This window comes from Conger conger, chromosome 5 (genome assembly GCF_963514075.1).
Source record: "Conger conger chromosome 5, fConCon1.1, whole genome shotgun sequence".
NCBI lineage: Eukaryota > Metazoa > Chordata > Actinopteri > Anguilliformes > Congridae > Conger > Conger conger.
Genome location: NC_083764.1, coordinates 66,361,044 through 66,373,543, shown reverse-complemented (window position 1 = coordinate 66,373,543; position 12,500 = coordinate 66,361,044). Strand labels below are relative to the sequence as shown.

At 50.7% G+C, this 12,500-nt stretch overlaps 1 protein-coding gene across 2 annotated transcripts in view; it reads right to left on the bottom strand.

The window, feature by feature from the left end:
• LOC133127936 (cAMP-specific 3',5'-cyclic phosphodiesterase 4C-like) overlaps positions 1-12,500 on the bottom strand; it is a 50,748-nt gene that overhangs the window by 28,757 nt on the left and 9,491 nt on the right. For both annotated transcript variants that reach the window (XR_009708690.1, XM_061241072.1), the window contains exon 3: positions 6,781-7,019. Coding sequence is in view for 1 of the 2 variants with exons in the window: in XM_061241072.1 (XP_061097056.1) it covers positions 6,781-7,019 (239 nt within the window). In the remaining variant the exon portion in view is untranslated. The remainder of the gene's footprint in view (positions 1-6,780; positions 7,020-12,500) is intronic.

Below are 12,500 nucleotides of genomic sequence, written 5' to 3'. Positions count from 1 at the left end.
GCGCAGACTTCGGTCTTGACTCTTGCACCGTCATCGACCCTGAGCCTGCCTACCGCCCGCCTGTACTTCTGCCCCGCTGACAGCTTTCCTGGCTACCGGACTTTTTGCATGGTGTACCGACTACGAGACTGCCTTCTCCCTCGGTACTGCGCTTCGGTTTTCTGCCTGGATATTTACGTGTCTGAACATTGCTTGTTTTTTGACCACGCTCTCTGGATATTCCCCAAATAAAGCCCTGACGGGATTTTATTACGCTACTCTTTCTGAGTCGTGCATTTTGGGTCCAAACCCCCCACGCACCCGTCTCAGTCTCTCCTCCTACTCATAAATTCCAGAGAAAAAGCAGATCTTCTCTCGCGTAGCAGGGACTGCACACATAAACTGCATTTCACACAGACATCTTCATGTATCGCCAACTTGCAGGCAAACTACAGTGCCCACAAAACTTCATCCCCACATAGTCTTATCACAAATATGTATGGTTTGATTGTATGTGCAAAATTAGTTTGATAGCTCTTGATTGAGCAATTTGCATTTAAGTGCTGGCCATATTGTTGGAGCAACACAATCAGACCTGGGTACCTGCTTCCTACTGACCAGCAGGGAGATTTTCATAATGAAAATGGAACTGCCAGTATTTTTTTTTTTTCTTTTTTACCGAGTTGATTTTGAAATGCAGTCATTGTTGTGGAAGTTGTGGAAGTGGCAGACACTTCTGGCCCTCCTGACGTCGGAGGAACAAAGAGAGCCGGCAGTACGGTGCGGCCTCCAAGCGTTCGGCCGGATGCGAGACCGGCTCGCTCAGGGAAACGCCAGGACGGCCGCTTTCGCCAAACCCTACCAGCAGGTGGCACTCTTGCATCACGCAGCGGGACAGGAGAGGCTTGGGACCGAACGTCACGCTCCCGGCGTAGTTTTGGGTGTGATAGTGTTGCAGGCTCTTGGCGTAGTTTTGGGTGTGATAGCGTCGCGGTCATTGTTATCGCTTGTTGTACTTCCTCTCCAGCAGAGGAAAGCCTGGGTTTGAGAGGAAGTTCTGACTCAGACCCAAGGGCGTGTTCTGACTCAGACCCAGGGGTGTGTGACCCTTCTGCCATCCTAAAATTAGAGAAAGCACCTTTACATTTATCTTTTATCCAAAGCAAGTTAGCAGGGGCCAATCCTCCCCTGGAGCAATGTGGGGTTAAGGGCCTTGCTCAAGGGCCCAACAGCTGCACTGATCTTACTGTGGCTTGACACTGGGGCTTGAACCACAAACAGCAGCGGAAGTGGTTTGTCTGCATTAAAATATCTCTATCTATTAAAACCGTATTTTCAGAAACTGAAAATTTAAAGTGTTCACCCCACTGTAAAGGCCCATCCACACCGATGACTACATGTATTAAATATAACTATAACCATAACTATAACTATAACTATAATGGTAAGGCTGTGAGTGTCCACACTGATGAACATTACGCTCTGTAAACGGCCTCTCCACTGTGACATCTGCCAGTTTGCATGTGACGTCCTGTAAATTTGGACGGATTTTGATCGAGTGCGTCATCATTCATGCAGCGGGGGGGAAACTGATCCCGACGCTACGCTGCCGGTGGTGATCGCTGCCATGTGGACTCCATTCCTTTTCAGCTTGAACGAGTTTTAAAACAAAATATTCACAGTTATGGCTAACGCTATCATCCGTGGCGTGGCCGGGCCTTGAGACCGCAACACAAACACGTCTCAGACGAGACTCTGGGGGACGCGGAGGGAGAGAGGCGTGAACGCGGGGCACAGGCTGGGGTGCGGCTGGTTTGAGTCCAGGCTCCACACTGTTTTATTTGATGAACAGGAATGAGAAGCAGGAAATTGATCTGTAGTTCCGAGGTGACGGGGCAGTTGTGGGGTACAGGGCAGTTCTGGGGTAGGGCACGAAAAACAAACCCCCATCCTCAGGAGAGAACTGCCCCCGCGCATGTTCTGTTACCCTGGCGAGGGGGGGTAAATGCGGCCAAAACACCTTCTCTTACCCTGGAGGGCAACAGCAAAGCTCCTGCTCGTGTGAAATGGTGTTGTTTATTGAGACGGAAAGCGGAGATAAATTAAAAACTTAATCCACTTCATTTCTCTCCCGACGGGAGACAAACTGCCTGCAATTCACAGCTGAGTCCCCTGCTCTGGGGGGGGCAAACATGAATCTAATTTCCGTTGCCGGGGGGGGGGTGTTTATTTTCTTGTTGCCGGGTGCAGGGGTGCTGATGAGGTCAGAGCTGGACTGAGCGCTGAGACTTTCCCACACCACGTCGTACCCCTGTCCCCACCTGTCCCCACCTGCCCCCAACTGCCCCCACCAGTCCCTGCCCCCACCTGCCCCCACCCCACCTGTCCCCACCTGCCCCCACCCCACCTGCCCCCACCTGTCCCCACCTGCCCCCAACTACCCCCACCTGCCCCCACCCCACCTGCCCCTGTCCCCACCTGTCCCCACCTGCCCCCACCCCACCTGTCCCTGTCTCCACCTGTCCCCCACCCCACCTGTGCCTGTCCCCACCTGTCCCCCACCCCACCTGTCCCCACCCCACCTGCCCCCCACCCTACCTGTCCCCACCTGTCCCCACCCCACCTGTCTCCACCTGTCCCCACCTGTCCCCACCCCGCCCTGTCGTCACCTGTCCCCACCTGCCCCTGTCCCCACCTGTCCCTGTCTCCACCGCACGGTGACATGAAACACGGAAACCACACAGGAAAGGCACCTGACACGGTTTTCCTGACACAGCCGTTTCTGACGAAAAACAGGCTCCTTTCAACGAAGGAGAAGTTTGCAAAGATCTGCGGTTTCTCTCTCTATCTCTCTGGTACCACGAAGTCATGGAGGGACAGGACCATGCTGGAGTGTAAATAAATAATAAAAAATGTTTTTGTTTTTTAGCTGACGCTTTTATCCAAAGTAACTTATAGTTGATTAGACTAAGCATGGGACAATCCCGCCCCAGAGGAAGGCAGGGTTAAGTGGCTTGCTCAAGGGCCCAACAGCTGTGTGGATCTTATCTTGGCTACACCGGGGCTTGAACCACCAACCATCTAAAACGGCTAAGAGGTTGGTGGTTCAAGCCCCGGTTAATTATTAAAAAAGGGCTAAGAGTCTGATCACAGCCCACTGGCCAGCAGTCACTGTTTAACTCACCCCATCAGCAATATCTTTGTCTTATTTCGCAAAACAAAAAAACCCAAATGGAAATAAGATGTTATGCTTAAATATTATATCTAAGCCTAATAAAGACTTCTTGTTGATACTTGTTGAGACTTCTGTGGTGTAGCTCAGCGTTTCAGAGCATCAGGGGGAGGTACCCACACCTCTCTCCCTCTCTCTCCCCCTCCCCCTCCCCCTCTCACCACCACACCTCCTCTCTTCCTGCCCCCTCTCTCTCTCTCTCTCTCTCTCTCTCTCCCCCCTCCCTCTCTCTCTCTCCCCCCTCTCTCTCTCTCCCCCCTCCCTCTCTCTCTCCCTCTCTCCCCCTCACACCCACTCCACAGGATGCTGTCTGTCACTGACCGACCCGCTGAAACAGACGGTTAAATATCAGGAACACGGTCATCTTTCTGACTGATAATACAAACCATCATGACCATCATTATTTTGGCTACAAGGCTAAACGGCGTGCGCTGCATGAACACTGCCAGAGAGAGGTTTACACTGAACACAGCGCTGGGCGATGGGCATGCACTCTGTAGTACATCCCTCTGGATAAGAGCATCTGCCAAATGCCAATAATGCAACGTGATGTAGCCCTTACACTCGTATAAGAATTCTTAAGAGTTCAATTACCACAAAGAAATAATTGTACAATAAAGCAGACCTAAAAACTAAATTAGGGAAAGGGGGGCAGGCATATCAGCAGATAATGAACAGTCGGTTTCTTGTCCCTAGATAGAAGGGCTCAAGTATTTATCAAGTATTATAATTGTAAAAACTTTATATCGTACGGTATTTCATTCATTCAAAACCTTTGTCAAACAAAAGCCTTCATTTTCTGGCGTTGCGCCAGGAGAGCTTAGCGAAGGACGCCTTTAAATCAAGAGCAAAGTCTGACGACATGGGAACAAAAACGTTTAGACATGGACATTAAATTACCATTTCTGTAGCGGGGCAGGCCAGGACATGCGCGCCTTTTTGAGTCGCGGGTGCCGCTTGCCCACCGCTTTACCGTACAGGTACCGGTCGCTGTCCGAGTGGTTCCGCTGCTGGATCCGGATGTGGGTCCGGGGCTGGCGCCACAAGTGTTTCGGTGCTTTCGCTAACCCGGCGCCTTCGCGACTTAGAATCCTACACTCCATCTCTGTCGCAGTCCTTTCGTTTTCTTCCAATTAAAAAAAACGAAAAACAACAACAACTGCAAAAGTCTTCAGAGCCGTGCACAGCGAAGTTCCCTGGTTTTCTGAATACACACTTGATCTTCGGTAAGCAAAAGCCACCACGCTGCAGAACCACAGCAGTAACGCTGTCGTGCCGATGTCACGGGGGCAGAGAAGCCCTGTCTTTGGAAAGTGGTTCTGAAACGAACGTGTGACGCACGGACGGGATCAGGAGCAAGCCGCGCAGTTCGGAATGTGCGTTCGCTGTCCAGGTGAAACGAGACACGGTGTCATTCAAAACAAACCTCCACACAAACTGTAGCCCACAATAAGGGTTTGGCTTTTTTTTTTGCCGTTTCCTCCTTGTGTGCGCACTCTGTATCTAATTATCAGACTCTCCACCACAACACACAAGTACACAAAGCGCGAAGATTGGTCTCACTGCATCCGGTGGTCCACCTGACGGGCGAGCAAAGGCTCGACAAGCGAATACGTCCGATCTACTGTGGGTTTAGAAACACACCGCCGATCTACTGTGGGTTTAGAAACACACCGCCGATCTACTGTGGGTTGAGAAACACACCGCCGATCTACTGTGGGTTGAGAAACACACCGCCGCGTGGTCGCGGAGCCGACGGACACCACAGCAACTTCTTAACTCGCAGAGCGCCGTAAGAGACCACACGCCGGTCGCGTCATCGCAGCAGAAATCAGCTGGGCCATTAATGCCGAATCGGAAAGATTACCGAAATGCCTCCGGACCCTTTCAATAAGTGGCAACTCAAGAAAGCGATCTAAAAATAACCACAAACGAGTGAATTAATTTCCATTCGTGTTTTCGTGTGAAGGTGAACTAATGTATACATAACATAATATGCACACACGGTGAAAATACTTGATATTTTGGCACAAGGAGATGTATGGTGGAGGTGATCTTTCCAAGGTTGTCAACACAGAAATAACCTCATCTTTTTAAAAGGTTGGGTGACGCAGGCAACATTAAACGTGTGGGGGTGTACCTGGGGACACGTTTACCCTGATAAACCCCTCACCCCACGCGTGCTGGTGGGCCTGGGGACACGTTTACCCTGATAAACCCCTCACCCCACGCGTGCTGGTGGGCCTGGGGACACGTTTACCCTGATAAACCCCTCACCCCACGCGTGCTGGTGGGCCTGGGGACACGTTTACCCTGATAAACCCCTCACCCCACGCGTGCTGGTGGGCCTGGGGACACGTTTACCCTGATAAACCCCTCACCCCACGCGTGCTGGTGGGCCTGGGGACACGTTTACCCTGATAAACCCCTCACCCCACGCTTGCTGGTGGGCCTGGAGCCTGCACTCAGTCAACACTCACTTATGTCCAAAACTTTTATTTGCTCCTTGCCATTAACAGAGCCATAAAATCCAGATTCAGAAGCTAAAAGTCCTCCCCAGTATTCAGTTCTAGTCGCCTGGATCTGCTAATTGGCATAATTCTCCAGCCAGGTGGCAGAGCTAATTAATGAAATCAGCTGGCTGAGGTCATGGGTTAAAAAAACACAGGGCAGGCCTTCTACTTTCTGGGCCCTGGGATCCTCCTCCCATCACACCCGGTGAGTTCTGCCAGTTGGTCAGATGAACTGGGAAGAAAAAGCAATGAATTCAGGCAGATTGATATGAAAGTTAAGAACAGATGCTGGCTCAATTCAGGCATTTGTCTTGGCTGGGGAGGGGGGTCCCCAACAGTCAGTGGGCATATTTGTTTATCCTTCCTTGTCTCCTTGTTCCTTGACTGGCACAGCGATCGATCCAGGTCCACCGTCTTTAAGGAAATTCCAAGCTGCTAAATGTCCCTCGAAGGAGCTAGGACCCAGGAGCTAGGACCCAGGAGCTAGGACCCAGGAGCTACATCCTTTGCGGAATTATTTTTTCTGGAAGCATGACCAACGAATGATCGACCTGCGGATCGACCTCCTCTCCCTGTCTGCCACACCTCTCCCTGTGTGCCACACCTCTCCCTGTCTGCCACACCTCTCCCTGTGTGCCACACCTCTCCCTGCCACACCTCTCCCTGTCTGCCACACCTCTCCCTGCCACACCTCTCCCTGTCTGCCACACCTCTCCCTGTCTGCCACACCTCTCCCTGTCTGCCACACCTCTCCCTGTCTGCCACACCTCTCCCTGCCACACCTCTCCCTGTCTGCCACACCTCTCCCTGTGTGCCACACCTCTCCCTGTGTGCCACACCTCTCCCTGTGTGCCACACCTCTCCCTGTCTGCCACACCTCTCCCTGTGTGCCACACCTCTCCCTGTCTGCCACACCTCTGCTATATCAGGTCCAGTTACGAACGTGTTCAAAGAGCAAGGACGTTCCATTTGCCTAATTCACGTTTCCTCGATTCCTCCTGAGGAAAGGAAACAAGGAGGAAGGGAAAAGAGTGCAGGTGAGCCAATCAGACTTACTGAGCCTTGTTGTGGGCGGGGTCTCCGACGGCCTCCAGGCTCCGGGTCCCTCCCCTGGCGAGGGGGGCGGGGCTCCGCGGCGGGTCGGGGTCGGGGTGCCGCCGGGCGTCCTGGGTGGAGTGGCGCCGGGAGAGCGGCGGGAGCAGGAGGGGCCCAGAGAACCGCCGCCGCACCGCGCAGCTGGGGGTCGCCACGCCAACAAGCTCCGCCTCCGGATGCTCCAGGGAGAACCGGCGCCTCTGCGCCAACGAGATCAAAATGGCCGTCGGGTGTCGTACCACATCGACGTTTACAACACAACACACGCGCCATCAACTACTGCATGATGCACTCATCTAGAACATTTCTGAGGATTAAAATACTCTGAAGATAACGATTCAATTCAAATTTATTTGTACAGCGCTTTGTTTTTACAAAGCAAGCTTGAAACCTTGAACCAAGCACAGAGGAGGAGCCCATCTGCTTCTGGCCGGCACTGGGCAAACAGTGAGTTTAACAAATACAGCCCCTTTGCCCCATGGTTTAATGGGTGTGTGTGTGTGTGTGTGTGTGTGTGTGTGTGTGTATGAGAGAGAGAGTGTATGTATGTGTGCCTGTGCGTGTGTGTGGATGTGTCTGTGTGCGTATATTTGTGTATGACTGTATGTTGTCTGTATGTGTGTATGAGTGTGTGTGTGTGTGTGTGTTTGTGCAGGTGAGAGATGAGGTACTGATTGGCATTGATCTCCCTCTCAGCGATGCGGCACACCTGCTGCCCCCCCCCCCCAGAGACAGCCCCCCCCCCCCCCCCCCCAGCCTGGTTCTGCTGCTGCCCGTCAATACATCCAAATCTCTCCAACATCGGTTTTAGTCCAAACCCCAGAAACACTCTCTCTGTCCCTCTCTGGAGTGCAGGCAAACTAAACAGACGGTACAGCTGGTGAGATTGCTTTCATTGAGCCTGCATTGCATTGTGGGTTTTGCCTTGGATGGCTTGAAGAATCACAATGTCCAAGTGGAGCCACACCAACATGAAATCGGGATTCATCAGTCAGGAACTATTTTATCTGACAGAACTGATATCTGATAGTGCTGTAAGGTTATGAGCAGCCTGGTCAGGCTCATAGTGCTGTAAGGTTATGAGCAGCCTGGTCAGGCTCATAGTGCTGTAAGGTTATGAGCAGCCTGGTCAGGCTCATAGTGCTGTAAGGTTATGAGCAGCCTGGTCAGGCTCATAGTGCTGTAGGGTTATGAGCAGCCTGGTCAGGCTCATAGTGCTGTAAGGTTATGAGCAGCCTGGTCAGGCTCATAGTGCTGTAAGGTTATGAGCAGCCTGGTCAGGCTCATAGTGCTGTAAGGTTATGAGTAGCCTAGACTCATAGTACTCCACATCTGGAAATTACTCTACCTGTGTGAGAGGACACACCCGTTCTGTTGTAGAGTGGAGCCACCTGCTTACCGGCCAAACACTTGGATTTATCCAAATCCGTTGAACGAGCTGCCTTGAACCAACTCTCTTCCTTCTTCTCACAGAATAACCTGCTGGACCCCCACCAGTCCAGCTTCAGACCTGGCCACTCGACGGAGACCACACTCCTCTCCGTCAGTGAGTCCCTTCAGGCTGCACGAGCAACCTCCCTCTCCTCTGTCCTGATCCTTCTTGACCTCTCTGCATCCCTCTCCTCTGTCCTGATCCTTCTTGACCTCTCTGCATCCCTCTCCTCTGTCCTGATCCTTCTTGACCTCTCTGCAGCCTTCGACATGGTCAACCACTCCGTCCTCCTAGCCTCCCTGGCATCTACAGGGATCTGTGTCACAGCCTTAGAGTGGATCCAATCTTATCTCTCTGGCCGGTCCTCCCAGGTGTCCTGGGCTGGAAGAGGGTCAACCCCTCGCCCCCTTGTTACAGGAGTCCCCCAGGGCTCAGTCCTCGGACCCCTCCTCTTCTCCATCTACATGAGATCCCTTGGCCCCGTTATCTCTGCTCATGGCATCTCCTATCATTGTTATGCTGATAACACCCAACTCTTTCTCTCCTTCCCCCCATCAGACACACAGGTCTCTACCCGTATCTCCGCCTGCCTGAGAGACATTCAGAGCTGGATGGGCAACCACCATCTAAAGCTCAACCCAGGTAAGATGGAGGTAATCTTCATCCCTGCTCTAACCTCTCCCTTCTCCAATTTTTCCATCTCACTAGGGGATACCACAGTGACCTCATCTCCTAGTGTAAGAAACCTTGGCGTGGTGATGGACAACAGGCTGTCCTTCTCTGAGAACATCGCTACAGTGACCCGGGCATGCAGGTCCTTCCTGTACAACATCCGGAGAATCCGACCCTTTCTCACCACCTACTCCACTCAGCTCCTTGTTCAAGCAATGGTCCTGTCCCGCCTGGACTATTGCAATTCTCTGCTGGCTGGCCTTCCAGCATCTGCCATCAGACCCTACAACTGATCTAGAATGCTGCAGCCCATCTGGTACTCAATGTTCCCAGACATTCACACGTCACCCCCCTGCTCAGCAACCTCCACTGGCTGCCTGTTATGGCTCGCATCAAATTTAAAACTTTGGTGCTCGCATACCAGGCAGTTAAGGGATCGGCCCCTCTATATATTCAATCGCTTATCAAGACATATACCCCAGCACCAGCCCCACGGTGGTGGAATGACCTCCCTGTGGATATCAGAATGGCAGAGTCTCTGACCTCTTTCAAACGCAGACTAAAGACTCATCTCTTCAGGCTGCACCTTTCCCTCCCTACCTCACCACCATGATTAGCCTTGTATATGCCATAGATTATAATGGCACTTATATAGTTATATATAGATATTGTTGTGTTGTTCTGTATTAGCTATTGTATTGTTGTACTCGGGATATTCTAGCTGCCAACTGTGGTATGCTAGTTTGTAAGTTGATGTATTCTTCAAAGGTTCCGATTGTATCTATGTGGTCACACTAGGACTCGGAACCGTACTGTCAGGTCCTCTTCACACTTGTTCCCATCTTCAAATCTTCAGTTCATTGTACGTTGCTCTGGATAAGAGCGTCTGCTAAATGCCTTCATAATAATTTGAATGGCTGCCTTTTCTGCATTTCGGCCCCTTCATGTTCAAAGCGTTGAATGTAAAGTAGTCAGCAGAACCACTCCCACAAAACACAGTCCCATTGTGCCAAATGGAGCCACACACACACACACACCCATACACACACACACACACACACACACACACACACAGACCCCTACACACACAGAGACTCATACACACACACACACACTCATACACACACACACACTCACACACACAGTCTAAATGTGTGCCCAGGACCCCTACCTCTCAGTACTGGGATAAAGAATTGAGTGCCGCTTCATTTTGTCAGGCTCAGGACAGACTGAGAAAAGCATTGATTGAGGTTTCTCTGCTTTTTTCCAGGGATTAAACTAAAGCAGCTACTGAGGCCGTTTTGGGCAGAGTTCTGGCAGTCGGAACAGTCAGCAGGGGAGGGGGAAATGTGTAAAATGGAAATTTTGACGTCAGAAATCCTTTGAACGCGTCGCGATTCATGCGCCTCCACCCGTTTTTTCCGCCGGTCCAAACAGACAGGCCTTTCTGTCAGGACCCGCCGTTTAGAGCACGCCCTGCGCCCTTCTCCCGCCGGCCTGGGCCCACGGCGGGCGGTAAAGTGGGCGGGCGCCTTCACATTCTCACGGGGACAGACGCAGAGAAAATGGAGGAACAGACACAGAGGGGAAATGGAAACAAAGACAGCGAGTCGCATGAATTCGTGCCCTTTTTCGGTTCCTGAAGCGCGTCGGATCGGACGTCACCGCGATCAGGGATGCGAGTCAAAGCGGCGGAATGACGGATTTTAACGAGTGACGAGTATCACACCTCCCCAAATAGAAGCAGGTTTAGGGAGAGTGTTAACTAGAAGCAGGTTTAGGGAGAGTGTTAACTAGAAGCAGGTTTAGGGAGAGTGTTAACTGGAAGCAGGTTTAGGGAGAGTGTTAACTGGAAGCAGGTTTAGGGAGAGTGTTAACTAGAAGCAGGTTTAGGGAGAGTGTTAACTGGAAGCAGGTTTAGGGAGAGTGTTAACTAGAAGCAGGTTTAGGGAGAGTGTTAACTCGAAGCAGGTTTAGGGAGAGTGTTTACTAGAAGCAGGTTTAGGGAGAGTGTTAACTAGAAGCAGGTTTAGGGAGAGTGTTAACTCGAAGCAGGTTTAGGGAGAGTGTTTACTAGAAGCAGGTTTAGGGAGAGTGTTAACTGGAAGCAGGTTTAGGGAGAGTGTTAACTAGAAGCAGGTTTAGGGAGAGTGTTAACTCGAAGCAGGTTTAGGGAGAGTGTTTACTAGAAGCAGGTTTAGGGAGAGTGTTAACTAGAAGCAGGTTTAGGAAGAGTGTTTACTAGAAGCAGGTTTAGGGAGAGTGTTAACTAGAAGCAGGTTTAGGGAGAGTGTTAACTAGAAGCAGGTCTAGGGAGAGTGTTTACGAGAAGCAGGTTTAGGGAGAGTGTTAACTGGAAGCAGGTTTAGGGAGAGTGTTAACTAGAAGCAGGTTTAGGGAGAGTGTTAACTAGAAGCAGGTTTAGGGAGAGTGTTAACTGGAAGCAGGTTTAGGGAGAGTGTTAACTGGAAGCAGGTTTAGGGAGAGTGTTAACTAGAAGCAGGTTTAGGGAGAGTGTTAACTCGAAGCAGGTTTAGGGAGAGTGTTTACTAGAAGCAGGTTTAGGGAGAGTGTTAACTGGAAGCAGGTTTAGGGAGAGTGTTAACTAGAAGCAGGTTTAGGGAGAGTGTTAACTCGAAGCAGGTTTAGGGAGAGTGTTTACTAGAAGCAGGTTTAGGGAGAGTGTTAACTAGAAGCAGGTTTAGGGAGAGTGTTAACTCGAAGCAGGTTTAGGGAGAGTGTTTACTAGAAGCAGGTTTAGGGAGAGTGTTAACTGGAAGCAGGTTTAGGGAGAGTGTTAACTAGAAGCAGGTTTAGGGAGAGTGTTAACTCGAAGCAGGTTTAGGGAGAGTGTTTACTAGAAGCAGGTTTAGGGAGAGTGTTAACTAGAAGCAGGTTTAGGAAGAGTGTTTACTAGAAGCAGGTTTAGGGAGAGTGTTAACTAGAAGCAGGTTTAGGGAGAGTGTTAACTAGAAGCAGGTCTAGGGAGAGTGTTTACGAGAAGCAGGTTTAGGGAGAGTGTTAACTGGAAGCAGGTTTAGGGAGAGTGTTAACTAGAAGCAGGTTTAGGGAGAGTGTTAACTAGAAGCAGGTTTAGGGAGAGTGTTAACTAGAAGCAGGTTTAGGGAGAGTGTTAACTAGAAGCAGGTTTAGGGAGAGTGTTAACTAGAAGCAGGTTTAGGGAGAGTGTTAACTAGAAGCAGGTTTAGGGAGAGTGTTTACGAGAAGCAGGTTTAGGGAGAGTGTTAACTAGAAGCAGGTTTAGGGAGAATGTTAACTAGAAGCAGGTTTAGGGAGAGTGTTAACTAGAAGCAGGTTTAGGGAGAGTGTTAACTAGAAGCAGGTTTAGGGAGAGTGTTAACTAGAAGCAGGTTTAGGGAGAGTGTTAACTAGAAGCAGGTTTAGGGAGAGTGTTAACTAGAAGCAGGTTTAGGGAGAATGTTAACTAGAAGCAGGTTTAGGGAGAATGTTAACTCGAAGCAGGTTTAGGGAGAATGTTAACTAGAAGCAGGTTTAGGGAGAGTGTTAACTACAAGCAGGTTTAGGGAGAGTGTTAACTAGAAGCAGGTTTAGGGAG